The sequence below is a fragment of the Kogia breviceps genome, chromosome 12 (assembly GCF_026419965.1).
Source record: "Kogia breviceps isolate mKogBre1 chromosome 12, mKogBre1 haplotype 1, whole genome shotgun sequence".
In the NCBI taxonomy this organism is placed as follows: Eukaryota; Metazoa; Chordata; class Mammalia; order Artiodactyla; family Physeteridae; genus Kogia; species Kogia breviceps.
The window spans coordinates 42,633,690-42,656,692 of NC_081321.1; the positions used below are offsets into that span (position 1 = coordinate 42,633,690).

General features: G+C 51.9%; 1 protein-coding gene across 1 annotated transcript; it reads left to right on the forward strand.

The window, feature by feature from the left end:
- The first annotated feature begins 8,789 nt into the window (after positions 1 to 8,789).
- Positions 8,790 to 16,659, forward strand: HOXC13 (homeobox C13). The gene is made up of 2 exons (XM_059081819.2): positions 8,790 to 9,522; positions 15,079 to 16,659. The coding sequence occupies exons 1-2, from the start codon at positions 8,790 to 8,792 to the stop codon at positions 15,333 to 15,335; spliced, it is 990 nt and encodes a 329-aa protein (XP_058937802.1). The 3' UTR covers positions 15,336 to 16,659.
- Positions 16,660 to 23,003: the final 6,344 nt, after the last annotated feature.

A 23,003-nucleotide genomic window follows, 5' to 3' on the forward strand; every position in this document is an offset into this window, starting at 1 on the left:
AAATCCGCAGTTAGGATGTTTCCCTGTAGATAAGCACCGGAACTCCTGGAGGCACAGGGTACTAACTTCCAAAACCTCCAGATCGGTTCGCAGCTTCACGTCCCTGAATGCCCGGGCACCCGCGCCGGCTCACGCCTCCCCACATGCCCAGGGCTCTCCGGGATCTAATTAGAGTCTGCTCTGCCCCGCAAAGAAAAGTACCCACCTGTGTGCTCAGCTATCAGTGCCCATAGAGCGCACGCCAAGTGCATCAGTCGGGATTACGGATGTGATTGTGCCTGGCTCGCCGGTTCTGCTCTGGCGCCGCGGTCCCTCGTCCCGCCGTCCTCCCGTGTCGGCCATTGGCTGTCCTGTGTGGAAGCGGCTTTCGCCAAGCTTCAGTTTAGTCGAAGTTAGTGAAATCCAATACTAAATAATTACTACATGGAAAAACAAACAAACAAACAAAACAAAACAAACAAAAAAAACCCCTAAAAATCAGCCTGTTATAATTAACGAAAGAACTCTCGAAGACCTGGGATAAATCCAGAAAGAAAAGAGAAAGGAATTAGATGCTGGCGCCGTGAGCCCGGCGGATCCAGGCGGCGCTGACTGCTCTGGCTGCGGGCACTCGCCATCCAGGCTCCGGAAGTGACCCGAATCTCCTAAAAATCTGCGCAGAGAAAAAAAATGCGCTGAAAGAACAGTGCCAACGCCAGGATTCTGCCAGATTTGGCGAGATGGCAGTTTGGTTTCTGGCAGGCGCATAATTCCGCTAATTATGCCTGGGGGGAAATGGGTCTGAGAATTATATACTGCAAAGTCGTTCCTGGATATCCTCAGACATGGTGTCTTTATTCTCTCTTAAATATAAGATTTTTTAACAAAATCGTTAATAAAAAAGAATTTCTGCCTTACATATGCCTGAATACCATGTCTGCTTAATAGCTTTCTGCATCAGAGAAAACACTGGTAGAGGTAGATTAACAAACCTGTGTGTCTGTGTCAACATATATCTTTACCCACAAAACCATAGGTCCACCAAACCCCCCCCACACATCTCAGCAATGGCATAAAGACAATAAAGGTTTTAATTTTTTAAAATTTAAACATGACTATGTTTCATATTCAAGGGAAATATTCTTAAATTTTTTACAAAGATTACCTAATTAGATAGCGATGGGTATCTGAGGGCACAGATCTTATGTTAATATTTATCTAAAGTCCCCTTAACACCGAACAAAGCCTATGTTATATACTTATTTGTCTAGAGATGATAGGTCTGTAATAGATGAGAGAAATAAGTCTGCATTACTTCTTTGGAGAGATATTCATTAATAAACCAAGCACTGAAAAGAGAGTTACAAGTGCTTCAAATCACAAATGAAGATTCTAGCAGAAAAGGGTCTTCCTAAGGCCTCAGAGTAGAAGAGGAATTGCACAAGGTTTCCTTAATGCCTTAGGAATAGCATCTCTGCAAAAATGTAAGGATGGTCTTTTTTCCCATTTTGCTTATAGTGGCTCAGCTGAAAGAGAGAAGGCCCCTACTGCAGAGAGCTGGAGTTGGAGGATTCGAGGGGTCTTCCCCAAGCTCAAATCCTCACTGTATTTCCTTTTCTTTCACCGTCATCAGCCTGCCCTCACCAGCACCCCTGTCATGACCAACCTGTAAATGTCTCCATGCTAGCACAATGCACACCCATCACAATACATGTTCCCCCAGCCTGTGTACTATCCAGTAGTGTACAAAAACCAGGACTCAATAGTCATGCTCCCCAGAAATGCTGAAGGCCATCAAGTGCAAGAAGTCTGAGGTGGTCTTTATACCTTGAAAGATATTTCTTCTTATCTGAGTTACATTTTCTCTGACTATGCAAATGAGTGCAGCAATCTTTGCGAAGAGAGAAAATGGATGTCCCCATCTTCCTTTCTAGTTCTTTAGATTTCATCGACTTTGCTGCATGTATGTATGAAACAACACCACAACCAAGAGAAAAAATTCTTCTAAATACTCCCTAGAGAAGGATAAATTTGGGTGAGAGGGAAGAGACTGTGAGGGAGAGAAAATCTAGCAGCCCCCTCCCTAAGAATATCATAGGGATAGTTTCCCTCCAGTAACTAATATTTCTCCAAATTATATCTTTTTAGGAAGGTGGAATTATTTGCCACCAGTAGGAATCTTGTCCCAAGTACCCAGACATTCAAGCTCCTTCCTGCATTTTTGCTCCATAGATCCCAAGCAAGATTGGCTATTTTAGCAAAGAGGGGTTTTCGCCCTTTAGTTGAGTCTTAGGTTTTCATTTCCCTCTTTTTTGGAGACAGGAAAATTAAATTTTCTTTCTTTTGGTAAGGCATCTTTTGAAGGTCTTTTAATTTCTGGTGTCCAGCTTAATTATTTTCAAATTACAATGATTAGAATGTATCTTCTGCTGTGACTTCTGAAGGTATCTGGTCATGGGGAGAACTAGGCTGTAATCCATTTAGGGTATAATTTTTCTCCTTCCTCATAATGAAATATACTTACATCCTCTACCATCTGCCTCTTAGGACCCACTAAACTCCAGGTCTCAGCATCATGGTGGAATTGAGGGCAGTATTTCACCTAGTTAGAGATGAAATGTCCAGTGCTTCAGCTATGTCTTTTATATTTAGTCATTCTTATATAAAAGGATATATAAGATAAACAGTCCATTTTGATCCAGAAGAATGCTGTATTGAGGTCTACAACCTCCTCTGAGAAAAATGTTATTTTCCATTATCTTCTTTTAAAGTAACTGGAAATCCTAAAGAGACACACAGAAAGAGAGAGGAAGAAAGAGAGAGAGAGGGAGGGAGGGAGGGAGAGGGAGAGGGAGAGAGAAAGGAAGGAAGGGAAGGGAAGGGAAGGGAAGGGAAAGGAAGAGAAGAGAAGAGATTGATCTGTCTCATTTCTAGGAGCCGCAAATTTAAACTTTAAAAGATGGAGGAAATGATTGAAAGTGATAAATACCTTTTCCAAGCATTCGGTTTGTTGGCTTTCTGACCAAAAGGGCCCGTTGTTAGATCTCTGAAAGGAAGCCAAATCCAGCCCCCTGCAAACACTCCTCCACCTCTTCCCCAACCCCCCTCAACTCCCTTGTCTAACTTGAAAATGAACTTGGACTTCCCTCTCAGACAGGCCCTAAAACCAGGAGAGATTTTATTTGTCTGTTTTTGAAGGGCTTCCTAAAAGGAGGAGGTGTCTGGGGTGAGGGGAGGGGAACAGAGGTCCCTCTCCCACTGCAGGGATGGGTAAGGGTAGGGGCTCTGGGGAGGCAAGAAGCCGGGAGAGATACTTCGTTAATTTCTTAACTCTGTGTTTATTCCCGGAACTTCTGTCATTGGGGGTGGGGGGAGGGCAAGTGACTGGCTGAGATGCTGCTGAAAAAGAAAAGGGAGTAGGAGGGATGAGGATTAGAAAAGGGATGGGTCTGGGGAAGGAGAGGGTGAGGAGGGTTGGGAAGGGTCTCTGTGAGGAGCCTGGCAGGGCTGAGAGGACAGCGATGGAAGCAGTGGAAGGGTGAGGGCTGAGGTAGGGACCCTGGAGGCCACTGGAGGAGGCTTCCTGAGACTTCCCCATGGAAGAAGCAGTTACCTGATCTCCCCACTCAAACACAGAGCACCACAGGTGTGATTGCGGGCAGGCTGGAGGAGAATCCAGGAAAAGATTGGTGATGGCAGCCTAAACCCCGACCCTCAAGTAGATCCCTGCAGAACCATAGAGGAACGTTTGATGTGACTTCCCAAACCCTCAGCCAACACTGCAATCCTAAATTGACAGCAGAAGAGAGTAGATTTCCCTGATGTCTAAGAGAGGGAAGTGAATAGGGCCTGGAGGAAGGCACGTTTGGGTTTGAGAGCAGAAAACTCTGAAACTAGGAGCAAAGCGATGCCTCAGCACATCCTGGTCCCATCTTCCTCAAGCTGGGGGCCCAAGGAGGAAGAACAATAAATGTGGAAGATGCCAGGATGGCAGCTGTTGTCCAGGAGGTGAGTCTCAGACTGGGAGGAGAGGCCTGGGTGGCTCTGCTGTGAGTCCAGGCTGTGGGGGTGGAGAGATTAAAGTGGAGCAGGTTCCAGAGGGATCCAGGAGCCTAGCAGTGGCATCTGCATTTGCACACTCCTTGGGCCACCCCCAACCTTTTAGAGCCAAGGGAGGTGGAGGGAAAGGAGGCGAGGAGGGGACTGGGCAGGGCCAGGGAGCCCCAGGATCAGCCACTTTTCTTTCCTTCCCCACCAGTATCACCCTTTGTGACCCAATAGGAATTAATTTCCTCTGAGTGTGTAAGGCTCTCCCAGCTCAGTCACACTCCCAGGGGACTCTCTCATAGTTCCACCTCCCCACCCCGGAACTCCCAACCCTTCCTGTAAGTGACTTCTCTATCCCAAACATCCCTTTCTTTCCTAGATAGCTCAAGCCCTATGTCCTCAATCTTCCACAAATCTCTTCCATCCTGCCTGCAGCCCGTATCCTGGACAGGAAAGGGCCCCCCAAACTCTATGCCCGCCCACCAAGGCCCCAAGTCTGGGCGAGAATCCAGACCCCATGGTGGTAAGGCTCTTTGTTCTCCTGCAGCCTCAACCCACCCCCTCCTTTTTTTAAACTGGAATTTCTCCCATAAAAAAAAGCGGGGGGGGGGGGACAGGAGCTTCAGAGCTTCAAGCTCTTTTTTTTTTTTTTTTCCCCTGGGCAATATGGAGGAAAAAGAGGAAAGAGGGGGAGGAAGGGAAATCAACTGATGTTTGATTTCCAAAGAAGGCAATCTGGGCACTGAATAAGGGGCACACCAACCTCATTTCTCTCATCCCCTTCTCCCTACCCTGGCATTCAAGCTTCACCCAGCCCTCGAGTGTGTACAGCAACCTTGCATGCTTCTGCTGCAAATGCTGCTAACTTACCCCTCCGACTTGGTCTCTAACACAGCGGGCGAGGAATTTCACCCCTCAACTTTAGAAAGACACAGACATCTGCCTCTTCATTTTCCTGGGGATGTCTAAGTAGAGAGCAGGATGAGCATATAAATCAAGTGTGTATCCAGAGAAATAAACAGACCAGCAGAGATCTTTTATTTGCATAGAGAGGATTTCGGTGAGGGCTGGGTATTTTCATGAATACACTTGGGCCGTATCCACAAGGGCATGTGCTGGAAGAGTGCATGGAGCCTGCCCACGATCACAAACCCAGAGGCCAGGCGTGTGCACACGTACACCGTGCAAACACACACACACACTTCCAGTGAGAAGGCACATTGAGTATCTCCTTTATATATTGGTCCCTCTGAAAACAAGAATTTTAGAGTTGAACTTAGCGGGGAACTCAGTCCATAGAGGAAGCTGAGGGCAGAGCGGCTCTCCTGACCTCGCCATCACAAATGTCCCTTTGAAAAAAGAGCGGAGAGCGCAGCCCGGGGCTTGTCGACGGGGCTAGAGGGGCCGTTTTGCATTTTCCTTTGGTGTGATGAAATGCTCCGTCCTTTCCCGCACACATCAACATCACAGCTAGAGACCGAAGGGTCACATTCCTCTCAACCAGGTCCGCAGTCCAGCTCCATCGGCCCACCCGCGAAGGCCCGGGCGGGGCGAGGTGTGGCTCAGCGGCAGGGGCTGAGCGCCGAAGCCCAGGGTTTCAGCGCCCGGCTTTCTAGGGCGGGATCGCCTCATCGCTTCGGCGATGTAATTACTACGTTTCCAGTAGTGCATATTCTCCTGGAGTGTTTAATTTGGTTTTATTTGTGGCTCAGCGAGATCCACATTTTGTTTTTTCGGGGGAGGAGGGAGAAGCGACCCCAGGCTTAAAGTTAATTAACCAACAAGGCTCTACTTCGAGGAGCCCGCCCGCAGGCTCTCGCCTCGTCGCCTCCCTCCCTGCTCCGGGGGCGCCCCAGTCTTGGAGCCAGCAGTTTTAGTCGCGGAAGGTCTTGGGGAACCCAGCGAAATCGTTCAGAGCATGCGGACCCTTCTCTGGCGCTTTCAACGCCCTGAGTCCTGAACTTTCGGCTCCAGCCTTCCCACTCTCAGGTCTCTGGGGGGCCTACATCTTCTTCGGCTGGTCTCCTTGACGAAGGGAACTTTTCCCTCTCTTTCCGCTCGTCGCTGAATTTTGGCCGCATAAAGCCCCTAATAAATGGAGTTGTAAAATTGCTGGGTTAAATCTATATCTCATTGCAATAGGAATAGTTAATGCCCTTATATAAACCTGGAAAAGAACCTACTATTGATTTTATTTATTGCTGGGCTGCCTGCACCCAGAGCCTTTCTGCTGTCCTGCCCCTTACTCCCAAAGGCTGAGGGACCCGTCTTTGGGTTCTGGCCCGTGAAGACGCATCTGGCGTTGAGCTACACCATTCCCGGACCCGGGAGGGAGCCCCAGGAACGGGGTGGCCATTTCAGGCCCTTTGTTTCGCCCGGCTGCCCCACTCAGCCCAGTCCACGTCGCCCCGGGTTCTCCACGCGGAACCGGACCCCGCACTGCACAGGAGGGGAAGCTGCTGCCTCCGCACCACCCCACACCTGCGGAGAGAAAAAAAATGGCAGACCTCTCCACCCACCTACCCCCACCAGGCAGGCGGCAGGCAGACGCGGGGGCCAAGGTCACACGACCCAGTCTAGACTAGCCAGGCTATGTTTGCTTTCCTCCTTTTACCTTGACCTTGGAACTCCGGAGGCAGAGAAGCCAGTTTCCTAGCCAAGAGCCGGCTCCCAGCAAGACCCACCTTCCCCTCCACTCCTCTCTCTTTCTTCCACCATCATCGCCCTCAACACACACTCAAGCTAGCCTGCTCATGTTCCAAGCTTCCTGATATATTTTTCCTCCTACTGCCAGCCCAGCCCAAAGCCTGCTTTCTGGAACTCTGAGGTGACCCTTCCGAATGAAGATCACCCTGATAAAGATTGCGTCTCTTATCCTAACCCACGCCAGGGCGCTCTCCATCGTCCACCACCACCTTGCCCCTACCGGTAGAAGGGAGGCGGCCCGTGGGCCAGATCTCAGTACAGACCTGGCCATTTGCTCTCAAGTTGAAGGGATTCAGTGGGTTCGGCTTAGCCCGAGGCTATTTCCTGGCCACGGCCTGTGCACGGTCTGGACAGGAGCACCCAGCATTTAAAATCTTTGGCAGAGGCAGGAAAGAAGGAGATGCTGTAGCCCCTCTACCCTTTTTCCCCTCTCTCTTTATTACCTCTTCTCCTCAGGGAGGCCCTGTGCTGAAAGGGAACTTGCCTCAGTCCCACGGAGATGCTCTCTGGAAAGGGGTGCCTCTATTGAGGCACCAAACTGAGCACGGGAAGCCCGACAAGTCTGGAGATTGGGAGGAGAGAAGAGGGGGGCTTTTTTAGAAAATTAGTAAGTTGGTGTTAATTTTTTCTTTGAAAAGATTGGGTAGTTTCAAAGCATGGAAACACTTCACGTTAAAAGGGGGTGACCCCAAGAATGCTATGGGAGCTAAAGTTGGGGTTATCCAGCTGGGAACTGCGTTGATCCCGGCTCTGCCTGGCCCCTCAGCCTATGGCCGGCTCAACCCAGGCCGCCGAGGGCGGAGGCGGATCCGCTGGGCTGGGGTCGGGCCTCCTGGGGTCTCCCAGAGCAGCGCCCGGGAAATGTCCCTCCAAAGGGGCAGCGCTGCCGACTCTCCCTCATCCCACGTTTCCTTTTGTACACGGATCTGAGAGCGCGTGCTCTTCTTGTTCGCATCAAGAGCTTTTCAGCTTTCCTAGACCGAATCCCTGCTCCTCCTCCCCCTTTTCTTTGAAAAATCTCACTCCGAGTCTTTTAATTTCTATTGTATATTGAAATACCCGTCTATTCTATTGCCCCCAGTTCTCGTCTTTATTCTATTCTATTGCCCCCATTTCTCTCCTTTATTCTATCTCAATTTTCCGTTGAGAGCATCCCACCCTCCATGTGATGATGTTTGTGTTTGGGGGCTATTACATCCTCCTAGCCTTCTCTGCTCCGCTGGAGGAAGACCTGCGGGCAACGAGCCTAGAGAGGGTCCCTCTTAGACAACTGAGGCTTTGGGGAAAGTGGCTGAAAGTCGGAAATGGAAACACAATCCCGGCATCAAAGTCTTGCTGCTCGGTGTTGGGTTCTTTCCAGCCGGAGCTCCCAGGGAGCCAGCCAAGGCCAGACCCAGGGCTCCCCACGCCCTGCCGGTGCGCTTTCGCCTGCTTTCCAGTTTTTTTATTTATTAAGAAAAAAAAAATTACTGTGTCTCCCCGACCCCTAGCTCCAAGCCGCAATCCAGTCACAGCGATCTTTTTGGGTAGGAATCATTCTGCCCCACACTCCTCCTAAGCCTAGTGGGAGGCGCCCAGGAACAGTCCTGGTCTTGCCAGACCCCTTTGCGTCGGCCAAATTCAGCCTCCCCCTCCTCATTCTCCGTCCTAGAGGCCAGCCAGGGGGCGTTGCCCTGTCCCTTTAAATCTCCCAGCTCCCTCCTCTTTGCCCCTCCTGAGAGCCAATCAGCAGAGATCTCTTCCCTTTCGCCCCGCCCCACCTCTAGGGGTGGGAACCCCAGGAGACCCGGCCAGGGCATCACGTGCACGGGTGGCGTCACGTGGGCGCGGGAGCTTTGCAGAGGGGAAGCTGGCGGGAGCCGGTGATTTCTTAATGAAATGTCCCCGCATGCGTAGAGGGCATGTAGGGAGGGAGGTGGAAGCACCAGGAGGAGGAGGAGGGGAGGGGTAGAGAGAGAAGGGAGGAGGGATGGGGGAGGGGAAAAGGGAGCGAGGTGTCTCCCCAGCTCGCAGCCTCTGGCAAGTGGAGTTTTTAAAAAGCTCGAGCAGATCATGTCATGACGACTTCGCTGCTCCTGCATCCTCGCTGGCCGGAGAGCCTTATGTACGTCTATGAGGACAGCGCGGCGGAGAGCGGCAGCGGCGGCGGCGGCGGGGGAGGCGGCGGCGCGGGCGGCGCGGGGGGTGGCTGCAGCGGAGCGAGCCCCGGCAAAGCCCCGAGCATGGACGGACTGGGCAGCAGCTGCCCGGCCAGCCACTGCCGCGACCTGCTTCCGCACCCCGTGCTGGGCCGCCCGCCGGCTCCCCTGGGCGCCCCTCAGGGCGCCGTCTACACGGACATCCCTGCCCCGGAGGCGGCGCGCCAATGCGCCCCGCCGCCGGCTCCCCCCACCTCGTCCAGCGCCACCCTGGGCTATGGCTACCCTTTCGGTGGCAGCTACTACGGCTGTCGCCTGTCGCACAACGTGAACCTGCAGCAAAAGCCTTGCGCCTACCACCCGGGCGATAAGTACCCCGAGCCGTCGGGCGCCCTGCCGGGTGACGACCTGTCCTCTAGGGCCAAGGAGTTCGCCTTCTATCCCAGCTTCGCCAGCTCCTACCAGGCGATGCCCGGCTACCTGGACGTGTCTGTGGTGCCTGGGATCAGCGGGCACCCGGAGCCGCGTCACGACGCGCTCATCCCCGTCGAAGGCTACCAGCACTGGGCTCTCTCCAACGGCTGGGACAGTCAGGTGTACTGCTCCAAGGAGCAGTCGCAGTCCGCCCACCTCTGGAAGTCTCCCTTTCCAGGTAAGGAAGGGGCCCGAGCGCCGCCGCCAGGGACCCGTCCCAGCCCCGCCTGCCCCGGGGCTCCGCGCCCCAGCCACCCCCGCCGTCTGGCCCCGGCGCGCCGGCTCTGCTGGGCTGCCGATGGAGCCGGCCGGGCGAGCTGCGCTGAGGAATGCGCCGGGGAAGAAATCTGCTCCGACACGTTCCCCGGAGCTGCCGGGCGGAGAGTGAAGCAATCACAGGCGCCCGAGCGCCCGGCCGCCGGCTCCGCTCCAGTCGGGAGCTTGTCTCCTCCTCCCCCAGCGGGCTCCAGTCTCACGCGCGGCTCTTGGCCTCCTAAACCCGCTTCCGGACAGGAATTGGGGGGGGGGGGCTTGGGTGCCTTGGAATCCAAAACCACTAGGACGAAACGCTCAACCCACCGATTAATTGGGGGGGAAAAAGAACCCCCAAACATTTTGTTTGCCTGAATGTCCAAGATCATTCAGGCACTGCAGGCACTGGACAGTTTTTGTTGTTGTTGTTTCTAAATAGGGGTCTAATTTGCCGGGAACTACAGAAATGTAGGATGTTTTCTTTTTTATTTTCTTTTCTTGATTTATTTTAAGAATTTGGCCACGAATTTCCTGATTGTTAAAGGAACAAGAGAGCTAAAATCTTTGGAGAGGGTGTGGAGAAAAGAGAGTTCACATCCCTCTCCTGGATTATAAAATTCTTTGCCTCTCTGGTGTACTGAGCTCAAATCCTGTGGGTGTTCGCACTACCAGCTCCCCCAAATGCGGGGGAGAAAGAGAGTTACCCATGCGTTAGACACAGGGGAGTGTCTCTCTTAGAGGAAAGTGAGGATGAGGGCAGGGTGGGGGAGACCTGCTTTGGAAGGATCTGAGGTCCAGGCCCAGGCGGGGGACCCCTCTGTATTGTCTGGCTCCATATGCGGTGGGGGATTGGAATTTACTGGTGTTCTGTTCCCTTTCCAATTGAGGCTATCTCTGAACAGGAAGGGATCCTGCAAACCACCACCCCCCACTCCACAGGGGAAAAGACCAGTTCCAGGTTTCTCAAAACCACATCAGGAGCTTCGTATTCAGCTTTGTGCTGAGAAATCAGGATTCAGGGTCTAGTGAATCCAGAGCTTGAGTCTGCTCTTGCTATATATAAGCAGAGCTCAGTGGGAGAGAGCTGACTGGCTCCGTTCTGATGCCTACAGGGGTCCTGGGGGCCCAGAACAGCCATATATGTCTCCCCATACTGCCCAGAGCTCCCCCGCTCCCCAGCTCTACATGTGGACCCAGGGACATTTTCATTGGGAAGTATAGACCTGAAGACCTCCTAAGGGTGGGCCTGAAATTCCTCTGCATCCGGGATTGAGGCAAGGGCAGATGGTTAAAAAAAAATTACTGAATGATGTTAGAAAGTGTAGCAAATAACATTCTTGTAAATATTATAAGATGACTTAGTATAACACAACTGACCAAGGTGGGACCCACACTAGACACCCAATTTCTGGCTGCCAGAAGATTTAGGATGATAGAATTTTAGTACATGGTGTCATGTGTTACCTACTCTGCATTGACTATTTTTATATAATATGATTTCTGTTATTAACCACCTAATATGAAACACATAATAACACTTTTCTAGAAGATAGGCAACTCACATGTAGGTGTACAATAATGTGTTGTGAAGATATGGCCCTTTAATTTCCCATCTCACCCAGATGGGAAGCTGCTTAGGAGATGGGGGTTTAGCAGGAATTCCTGGAGCATCAGTAGCTGGTAGCCAACGGGCCATACTAAGGGGCTGAAGGGCAGAGGGGCAGATGCCCACCAAGCCCACTGTGGGCAGAGGCACAAGTCTAGAGCAGTGGGTGGTGGGTTTAGTGTGAAGAGGGGATGAGAGGGAGCTGCTCTGGCATTGCTCTGTATGCATGTGGAGCAAGGTGGGAGTGAGGGATTGGAGAGAAGCTCAGAAATATCTTTGAGCAAAATAAACATCTTAAAGATTCCCAGAAAAAAAAAACTAAAAGTAAGCATCTTTTTGTCACAGCCTCCTAGAGAAAAATATCTTTGACATAAAAAAATATATAGCCCAACTGAGATTTAATACACTTGCAAATTATGGCATGGAAGTGGATATTAAAACCCAGTGTATCTCAACAGCTATGTGCTCACACACTCCCGATGTGGAAATAGAATCGGGCTGGTGTATCTCAGTGAGTGCAGAGGTCCAGGCAAAAGGCAGATGAATAAGAAATTATCTTCAGACACCCTCCATCTTTCTACCCACACAGAGCTCTTTTAAAGTAGTGAGATTTCCAGATAACTCTGTCTATGCAATTGTGGTTTGTTCAGTAGCATCTAGGCATAAACACTACTGTCTCTTTTCAGTGCCTCTGGCTCTGAGCGACCTCATCTATGGCAGTCTGGGCTGGTGTGGGAGATGAAGGCAATTGTTCAGAAAGATCCAGCTAATTAGGGCAAAGATGAGTTGTGGCTTCTTCCTTCACCCAATTATCTAGACCCTTGCTTCTTTGCTCTTTTTTTTTTCTTCCTATAGTGCGTATAGACAGTTTTTAATTTTGACAGAGAGAAACAGAAATTCCAGGAGAGAAGCAGAGAGGAGGGGGCGGGGTGGGGGAGACAGGGAGAGACAGAGATAGATAGGATAGGGGGAGAGAGTAAGAGAGAGAAAGAAATAATGGGCTCTTTGGGCCATACTGGAAGTCTGTACTGACAAGTCTTTGGAATTTGGTTGAGAAGAGTGGCTAGGATTTCTAGCTGAACAAGGTCCTCTTCAGAGGACCAGAGCCCTGTTTTGGGAGTGGGTGGTCAAGAGCCAGTGGGCAGTAGGAACATGTACACAGGACCCCAAGAGAGAGCTATGGCTGAGCATTGATCTGATTTTTATCTGTTCCTCAGAAGTGTCTGTTAGGTTCCCAGGTATGAAGTGGGGTGTGTGTGGGGTGTGTGTGTGTGTGTGTGTGTACACCCACATGCTCTGAAGGGAGATTAGGGAAAGGTTGATTGTAAAATTAATCACCAAGTCCTCTACTTACGTTAGGCAGCATAGACACAACTCAAGGCCTAAGCTTCCAGATGTTTCCACATCTGCAGATCCCACTTCCTTTCCAGACAAGACAGCAGACAATGAAAGGGGACTTCTTTCAGAAGGCAAGACTGAAGGTATTTCCCCAGTTGGCCAAAACAACCAGCCCTTAGGTCTGATCCACGAAAAACTTGGCCAAATCAACACTTGGCATTCTGTAGAGAAAAATAACCAATTTAGACCAGTTATCTGCTTTTTTTTAACTGATTTTTTTAGGGTTTGTTGATTAAGCCTCATTGGAAATTTGTAGTTGGGGTTTAGGAGACCCAAAATTGGGTAGATAATTGTGAGCATTTCCAGAAAGTGAAGTTTAAAAAAATCAGGGACAGTTATCTGGTTAATTCAGGGACCCAAACCCACTTTTATCCCATTTGCTCTCCAGGAAAAAGGAGGTATTTTAAAGCTAAATTGTACCAGGTGGTTTCCATTTTAGAACTTACTGTGTCATTATGTTGAGCCCAAAAATCTGGGTTTAAAATCTGGCTCTGCCACTTAAGTTCTTTTACCTACTCTGAGCCTCAGACTCCTTATCTTGTAAAATGGGTTTAATAAAATAAGACTGGAAAAAATGTTCCGAGGATTTAAAAAAAAAAGCCTCATGGTATCATTACTGACCCTCTCTGTTTTACTCTTATTCCAGAATCATCAATTTCTCAAATCATAGTTACATCTGTAAGAGTAAGACACATTTGAGAACTGAGAGACTTTTAAAAATTATCTTGTGCAAAAAAAAATCCTTTTTAACATAAAGGATCTGCTCTGCTAAATTGAAGTTGTTTTGTTTTGCAGATTAAAAACAAACAAACAAAACTTGGCCTATTCCTACACAGGCAGAGGAAAGTGACAAGTCCAACAATTTTCCTGAAAAATTGTCTTCATGAAGACAGCCAGACCAGGCCATGGAACCCCCTCTCTCCCATATTCTTTCTGCGTACTTTATTCTCCCCCTGCATTTGATGGTGACCTTTTCTCTCCCCATCCTGTGTAGACAAGGGTCCCTGAGAGAGAGCAGACCCAATGAGAAAGGGTATAAGGAAGGTGTTTCATGAGGGCGGGGTGGGGGGCAGTGAAAATAAGCATTTCAGGAGGAGCTTTGTGTCCTCATTCTAGAGTATGTCTACACTTCCAAAGGGCAGTAAGAATGAAGGGGAAATCTCAAATATTCAGTCCTACTCATTAAATCCTGCATGAAGAAGTCTGCCAATTACGTTTTTAAAAATTGAAGGGTGAGTTACTCAGATAATTTCCCTAGTCCCCTACTTCCCCTTGAAAGTGTTGCTATGATCTTTTTATTGACAGAGGTGAGGGTGGAGTGGAAGGGGGGATATAAGTGACACATATTGCCTGTGACATTCTCAGAGCATGAAGAAATTGAACTAGTAGTGGGATGACAGGGTGTTTAGAATTTAGGATTAGGGTTCCTGCATGGGGTGGGGACAGTCTCCTTCAGCCTCAGAGGAATGACAAGGATAGCAGATTGGAGCAGAATTTGCTGTTTTGGTGAGTGGACATTTATGGGGGCAAGGGAGGGGCACTGATTTCTTTTTATAGAAGACTTACATGAACAGCTGGTTTCAACCCAAGAAGGGTTGGTGTCTCCTCTGGTGGGTCCACACCCGGGTGTGTGCCCACACACACCCTAGGGACCTGATTCCCTACATCTCAGTGCTAGGACTTCCCACCTTGGATGTTACTAAGTGGCTCAGAACACTGGAGTCCTAGAGATTGGCTCGTAGGCAATCTGGCTTCACCTGACCACTTTTCTTCTCTCTAGCTGTCGGTGCTGGCCTCAGATTCCTAGTGCAGAGCCAGTGACCACAGGCAACAGGCCCCACTTGGGGGTCTGTGCCCACTGAAACTGTCTCCCTGCCCACCATGCCCTCTCTCAAACATATAAAAGAACACCGTCTGCTGATAATGGGGCAGAGTGTAAACTGACCCATGCCCAAATGATCTAACTGTAGGAAAGAGGGGTTTTCCTGAATACCTGCAATCCTGCAGGCTAGCAGACTAGGGTGCAATTTGGAGAGACCCCTCTAAGAGAACAAGGATTCTAATAAGGAGTGCTGTGTAGAGCCATACAAGCTCTACACAAGCTGAGGCAAAAGGAAAAATCAGTAATACTGGTTCCGTATTTATTTAAAATTTTCATATTTTGTTCATCATGGATTTTTGGGCATTCATTTGTATATTTTAAAACATTGTGTTAAAATATCATTTATCTTGGTTACTGAGTTTTGGGCGCCCCCTCCTTTAAAGTTTGCACCAGAGGCAATACCTCAGGGTCCTCACCTAAGTCGTGGCCTTGCTAATAACAGAGGTGCAAAAGATTTGGGGACAATCCGTCAGCTCCCTTTGAGTCCCTGCCCAGAACCTGCGCCTCCGCAGCCGTGCAGGCTTGAGACCCCTCGCAGGGTCCTGGGTCCAACCATGCAACTCACTTCCTGCCGCCCGCCTTCTCTCTCCCCCCAGACGTGGTCCCCCTACAGCCCGAGGTCAACAGCTACCGGCGCGGGCGCAAGAAACGCGTGCCCTACACCAAGGTGCAGCTGAAGGAGCTAGAGAAGGAGTATGCGGCCAGCAAATTCATCACCAAAGAGAAGCGCCGGCGCATCTCGGCTACTACGAACCTCTCGGAGCGCCAGGTCACCATCTGGTTCCAGAACCGGCGGGTCAAAGAGAAGAAGGTGGTCAGCAAATCAAAAGCGCCTCATCTTCACTCTACCTGACCGCCCACCCAGCCGCCCGCCCCGTCTATTTATGTCGCCGATTTGTACCATATCTGAACACACCCAAGGACGCTTTTCGGGTACAGACAAATATTTAATGTTAACCAGAAAGAGGAACCACTCCGCTGGGAGGCAGAGGGTATCAGAGGGTGTGCTCTGCCGCCCTCTACTCCCCACCCCATCCTCAACCCTCACCCCTATGCAGATGGCACCTACCCCGCCTCAGCAGCTTTGGAGGTGGGTCCGGGCGGGCGTGGGAGGAAGGCAGCCTTCCTCCACTCCCTCTGGCCGTCGCCCCTCGCCTTGCCAGAACGCTGAGTGGCACGAAGAGCCCAATCATTCCAGCCAAAGCAGAGTTGGGGAACCCGGAATGACCCCATTTTTGCCTCATCCTTTGCCGGGGCAGGTAGATGACCCCCCCGAGGGTGCAACCCCGAGCAGGACCTGGCGAGCTCCTACTTTCCTTCCAGTCCTTCCTCCTGTTCCCTGTCCCTCTGGCACTCCTTAGTTAGGCAAGATTTCCCAGTTAAGATTTTTCTGTGCATATTTTAAAAGTCACATTAATATAAATGATAAGTATTAGGGATCTGGCATCGTGATTGGAGTACAGACAGCGCTTAGGTTTTCTTTCTTTCCTGTTTCAACAAAAGCTGGAATTGGTTAAGGAGCCACCTACCCTTCTCCCCCACCTGGACCAAGGAACTGAGTTTCTGAGGAGCCACCTTTGCCCCCAGGGCCTCCTCTGTTCTGCTTCTCAAGCAACATGCGGAAAGCCAGGGAAGACAGAAACTCCCACCATGCTGCTAAATCTGTCTTCTCTCCTTCTCTGTCTCTTTCTCTCTCTCTGGTGAGGCTGAGGATCAGGCCAGGCACAGAAGCAGAACTTTTTTCTAGGGAACGGACAAGCTTCTCTTCCAAGGGGATGGAGAGTGGGTCCCCCAGCAGATTCCCTCTCCAGTCGCTTCTCCATCAAGGCAGTAGCTGAGAAGGCCTCACATTTTCACTTTTACTCATTGTCCAGAGGACAGCAGTTTTTCTTCCAGGAGGCCAAAATAGCTGGCTCCCAATTAGCCAGCTAACGTAGACGCTGCCTGACATTTCCCTCCTCAAAGGCCAACTTGGTGCTGGGGGATGGGGGCTCACCTTCTCCCTTCCCACTGGTGCATTACAAAAGAGTGTTCTTTTGAAATGTTCATCCAAAATAGGCTTTTTAAAAATGTTGTGTATCTGTATATAGTATTGTGATGTCTGGATGACAATGTACTGAATGCAAAAAGGAAAAAAATACCACAAACCTGTTTTTAAAATAAAATCTTTTTTTTTTGCCTTGATTTTATTGCTCAGATTCCTTCTGAAACTCCTTCTATCCACTGGCTCTTGGGGTAGGTTCTGTTGCCCTGACTCAGCCAGAATGGGCATGGGGAAGAGTAGAGAGAACACTCCCAGCTGGATAGAGCCCACGTTTATATTCTGCTCCACTTAAGTTTTTTAAGTGAGGTATTCAGATGGTTGATACTATCTAGACAGGAGAAAACCCTTTCCCATCCTGATGCCCCAAATAGGTGAGTATGCTGGGGAGAGAAGGATGTGATCAGTGACTGAAAAGGCCTGGGAGCAGGTGAGTGGGTTCACTTCAGTTAATAGAGCTCAGAGCTGGATCTCTGTGCTGAGAAAGTGGTGTCCCAGCTGGCGACTGGATGCTGTGGTGGTGGCAGCGTGGCGGCAGTGGGGCGCTAATCTTAGGTTCTTGAGGCTCTACTGCCCCCAGAGGGTCCCAAATCCCTCCAGACAGTTCAGAGCTGGAGCTGGGAAGGGGTCCCCTCAGTCTGCCCTGCTGGGAGGCTGCTGCCAGCTCGGCATTCCCAAACTGCTCCCTTTTCCTCCCCACCAACCTATGCAAGCGGTCGGGCTGCTAGGACCCCATGGGCCCCCAGTTCTCTAAGCCAATCTCACTTGTATTCTCCAGCATTCTTGGGAACCCCAGTCTTCCAGGCAATCAGGAGCCCTGTAGACTCTGCCACTAATTTGTTTTCCCTGCCGTGTCTGTCTGTGCCTATCTCCCTATCTGGCTGAGTTAATGAGATCGTTAAGTTGTCAGGTTAAGAGACTTTTAAAAAGCGATATAGCCTAAAACAATGTTATCTCAGATTAAATCTTTACTGCAGCAATTTTTATTTATATATAATATTTTTTCCGCTCCTGAGACACAGACTGGAGGCATTGGGTTGGAAATCAGAGTTCTCTGATCTCACTTTGCCTGATGGCTGAAGTTCTTAAATTTTTATTTAAATAAATGTTTCAGGGGTGTGTGTGTGTGTGTGTGTGTGTGTGCCACGCACGTGCGCGCGCGCGCGCACACACACACACACACACACACACACACACACACACACACAGAGGATCTGAGAGACAAAGAGCCTGAGGAATTCACCCTCTGTGGAGGCTCCGCTACTGATATGGCTGCCAGTCCTGTTCTACTCCATTTCAACTCTGGGTTAACCACCAAAGAATCCCACACGGGGCAGTACAGATCTAGGAGGGAATAGATGAATCCCCCAGGAATAATGTTCATTCTTAATTCCATCTCTCCTTTCTCTCCCCACTCACCACCTTAACCTCTCTCTACAAAAAACCCTGAGTCTCTCCTGAGATGGGAAGAATTGAAAATTAAATGTGTGTGTTTGGTCAGAAAAAGGAACTGAGTAGACAAGAGACCTGGGGCTCCCTTGATACCCCACCCCTCTTGACTTGGGGGGTACATTGGGTAGTCCCATGACACAGCCGTAGAGTCAGTGGAAGCTGGAGGCTCAGTGGGGAAAGAGAATTCTATAGTTCTCCAAGGCATCCTTCTACCTCTGCACACAAATGCACATGAGGGCAAATGAGCGAGTCTTCCCACATGGAGGGATACGCCCTAAGGCCCCAGAAGGGGGCGATGGAAAAGAGAAGAAAGCTTGTGCAGGCTCACTGGGGTTGCACTGGGACACCAGTGACCCAAGCAAGCACTGCAGTCCCTCTGAGTCCCTGTGAGCCCCAGTGTGCCACAGGGTGTTTCAGATGCCTCCCATGCCTGGATCAAATGTGCCTGGATCAATTTTGGAGATGCCTCTTCCATAAAAGTAAGCAAGCGTGAGAATGGAAACTCCTAGGTGAGACAGGTATTGTGTGAGTATGTGTTCTGGGGAGACACACACTTCCCAGAGTTGGGAAAAAGTATGATTCTTTCCCTGATTGTGTTGGTTCCTTACCTTTCCTTCCTCTGAGAGTTGGCATTCTCATTGGGGAACTGTGAGACATTCCCGTGAAGGTGTGTGTGTATGTGTGTTTGTGTGTATGTGTGTGTGTGGAGCCTCTGACCAGTGCAGAATTTCCTCAGCCTTTTCTGCCTGTGTGTGTGCACGTTTAGCAACATTGTCAGCCGGCACTGATCTCAGGGTGTAGAGTGTGTGTTCTTTTCTTTATGCAAATCTATAAAAAGCCTTTCTTTCCAAGGCCAGTCTCCTAGTGTCTGTGTGAGAGTGAGGATGCAATAAATACGCAAGGGGACAGAAAATGTCTGAAGGATTGGAGGCATCCCCGGGAAATGGACAGCTCTTCTCTGGGACTGACCTCAGTCCTGCTATCTTTCTCATAATCCGATGACATCCCTGGCTCCTCGTGGCTCCCCGTGGCCAGGGCTGGGCGACCTGGGTGAGCTGGAGCCTCACAGGACTCTCCATCTGGAGGTCTCTCTACCAGGCTGCCAGGGAGGGCTGAGTTAGATCTTTTCCTGAGCTTGGGGAGAAAACCCCTTTCCCACCCACATCTTAGTCCTCAGACCTAGGGCTAGCAGAATGGGCCTTTCGGCCGGTAGTCAGTCCCACAGCCAGGAACCCACCTGAGGGAGCAAGGCCAGCAGTTCTCGGGAGATCCCTCCACGACTGTCTCCAGACCATCTGCTCCTGAGGCTTTTCGACAGGCGGCTCGGTCAGCAGGCCCGTGTGGGTATAAGGCGGGGGCAGCCCCTGGGACACTCTCCGTCTCTCAGAGGATTGAAGCTGGGGACCCTGCAGCAGCCCCCTCTGTTCAGAAGAGAACTCCCCACCCTCGGATCCACCTGGGTCTGACTTGGATGGTGTCAGGAGCCCACTCCTCAAAAAACTCCAAGTGCCGGATCAGGCAGATGTGTATCTAGACCTGCGCTGGTAGAGGATTGAGGGGCCCTGGGGAGCCAGGGGCTTCTGGGAGGAGGAGGGGGCCAGAGCCTTTTCGCAACCAACCAGGCTCTTCCTCTTTTAGCCTTGACCGTGACTAGGTCTTTCTGACCTTGACATCACAGGGAGCACAGGGAAGGGGGGAGGGTGGAAAAGGCCTTGATCTTCCGGTGGCCAGAGAAGGGGAGGGCCACTCACCCCCTTGACGCGCCATCCCCCTTCCCGCCAGAGCCTACCGCCTCTGTTTACACACAGAGGTGTCGTCTCCAGTCTAGACAGGGGCGCTAATAACGCCCATAAAAGGCGGCCTCTCCAGAGATGCTCTGCAACTCGGCTCCCGCGCGCCTACCGCTGGCTGCAGCCTCCGCCTCCTCCGCCCCGCCCTCCTCAGATACCTCGGCTGGGCTTGCGGGCCGCCTTGGGAGGGGGGGACCCAGAGGGTTTCTAGAGGCTGAGAACCCCCGCCCCGCACCCTTCTGAACCTCTTCGGTCTCCAAAGGTAAGTGGACCCCCGCTCTTCCAGCCCAGCCAGCCTCGGAGATAGCGCATCCTCCCACCCCCACCAGCATCCCGGGCCCGTTGCCCTTACCCCAATCCGCCCGTGCCCAGCGCCACACCCGCCCCCGCCCCGAACTGGAGGCTTGGATTTGGGTAGCAGTTGGGTAGCTGGGCAGATCAGACCCCAGGCAGAACTCCGCCCCTCCCCAGTGCTAGGCCTGGTCAGAGGCCATGGTCACAGGGAGCGGCTGGCTGTGGGGCAGAGGGCACTCTGGGTAGTCCTCACCCCATACTGAGCTTCGAGGTCCACGGAGACCAGGCCCTGGGCTCCCCATACTTTGCTGGCAACTGTAGGTGTGGCGTTTGTGGAGAAGGTGCTTTTTTTTTTTTTTTTTTTAAATAACTTGGTCCCCACACCTTTCCTGACACTCAGTAATTCACTAGGTGGAGGAGATCCTCTGCTGGCGAGGGGGGAAATGTCAGAACCCCGAAATTATTTAACTATTAGTGCGCCGAAAGGACAGTGAAAATGGGGGAAGGTGGCTCACTTAGGGATGCTCAGGTGAGAGGTGGAGGGATGGTCTCCCAGATGTTCCTGCCTGGGACCACCCCCATCCCTTCCCCATTTCCTGAGTGGTAATCGGGCGGGCTGGGATCTTGTGGTGGGAGGGGGCCAAGTGGAGCCACTGAATGCTTGGAGGAGGTTAGGACGCTGCTGACCCCAGGCTGCTTGTGTGAGCCTGAAAGCCTGACTGGACCCCCTCACCCAAGGTCCCTCTCACACCCCTCTCCTCCAGGCTGCAGAGCCCTGGAAGGCAGCACAGGGGAAGGGGCCTCCTAATCTTCTCCTTAAGTCCTAGGCACCCGTAAGGGGGCCTGGGAGCCAGGTGGGCTCGGATCCCTGGATTGAGCTGGTGAAGCGAAGAAAGAGGAGTCTGAGCCCCCTACCTCCACCCGTCAGCCTTGGCTGAACCCGACAAAAACCTGCCCCAAGCCTAAGATGCCCTAAAGGGGCGACACAGAGAGAGCCGAGGGGTCGGGCTGGGGCCCAGACCTTCCCCACCCGCCGCTTTTCATCTCGCCTCTCGCGCCCAGCCCAGCGCCTGCTCACCTCCCTTCAGAGACCCAGGGCCTGCCTCATGTGCCTACTCGGCCGAACCCTTTTGCGCAAACTAGGCAGTGACCTTGAACTGGGCCGCCTTGGCCTCTCGACTGATCCGGGAGAAGGCAGCACCGCGCGGTATAATTTCGACCTCGGTTTGTCTGGGGAGCCCGAACACTGCGGCTCACAGCCACTCCGCGGCGGCCTAAGCCTCCCGCAGCTGCTCTGCCCCTGCCACCAGAGCCGGTGTAGATTTTATAATAACTCCTCTCGCCTGGCTCGGCGGTGGTGGGGACTCGAGGACCAGCGCAGAGCCCGCGAAGACGCAGGAGGGACGGAGGCTTAGACAGAGTCGGTGCGGGAGAGGCGGCGGCGCATCCAGCTGGTGGATGCGAGGAGGCAAGAGGGCTGCCGCGGGTCTTCACGGAAAGCCTTGGACCACATCCTGGCCTTCAGTTTTAGTTAACCCCTGAGTTAGTGAGCGGGGCATGGTTGAGCCAGGCCAGCTGCCGCAGGAACCTGTGGTCCAGGGGCCAGCAGGCAGTCCACCTCTTTTAATCTCGTGATTTGATGAATGTGCGGAAGAGTGGGCGCAGAGATCGCTCCGCGAGTCCGGAGCCTTGCCAGGCCATTACAGTTTTCCATGTGAACTGCGAAGTGCCGGCGGATTAAACCCAGCTAGAAGCCGCTGCCCGGAGCCTTCGGCTGCTGCGAGTCCTAAGCATTCTCCTCACCAAGTCCCCCGTCGGCTCCTGGAGAGCGGCTCTCGCCGAGGCTGGATTTAGATCTGAAGCTTTGCACCCGAGCCTCCCGCCGGTCCCGGGGACCCAGGCTGGGAGCGGAGCTCTGCAGCCAGTTAGTCCGAGTAGGGTTAAGAAAGGGGCGCCTGAGCTGCGTGTGCGGCGGGGAGCCTTAAAGGCGCACAGAACCGCGGTGGTGCACGAGGAGGCTGGGCGCCTAGACTGCCTGGGTCCCCGCCGGGGTCCTGATAACCCCTAGGTTCCTAGTGATCCTCGAGTAGCAGGACACTGGGGATGTGAATTTTGCTGGTGGTCCTCGGCAGCTCTCCCCTAGAGGAATCAGGTCGGCTGCACGGAAGGAAGAGGGGGAAGGAAGAGGGGTTTGTGCTTGTGCCAGTGCCCAGGGTCCGAAACCTAGGGAAAATGGTCTTTTTTGATGGGGCCAAATCGGACTGGGAGAAACTGCGTGTCTGGAAGAAGGAAGTCCTCACTCCATCCTCATTTCCCCGGCATTGCATCTGCCGCCCTGTGGCCGCCTCTCTGCGTACTCAGCGGCCTGGCCGGGAGGGCAGCGAGCACAGCTCCGGGCCTGAGATTTTCGAGCTGGCGAGGGATGCGAAGAGGCTAAGACCTTCTTCCTGGCGTCTCCCTTCTAGGAGATTGGAGTCATCTGGGAGGGAAAAAGAGAATGGGGAGAAACCTCCACCGCACAAGGACTAGTGATTATCTCGCAAAGCTCAACTCGGCCTCCCCCACACCAACAATAGCGGTTGAGCGCGAGGCCTGGAGGCCTGGAGACCTCGTCGCCGGCGCAACGCTCTGATTGAAAACAGCAACGATATTAAAGTCACACCCTGTTTATCTTTATGACCAAAAATAACCCCCAAATAAATTTTTTAAATTAAATATTCAGTAACGCTCATTAATGCATCTTGAAGAGAGGGCATAAATAAGATGTTGGAGATGCTGTGACGTGGATTTTGCAGCCCAGGGATGCTCCTCTGTGCAGCCGCGCAGCCCCTTAATCAATTAGGCACGAAAAGGCCAATTCAGGCTGTCTCCTGCCCGCTCCTCGGCGCCCCGGCTCTCGTGGTTCTGACTGAAGGTGACTGCGCGGGGCTGGCATCCCACCGCT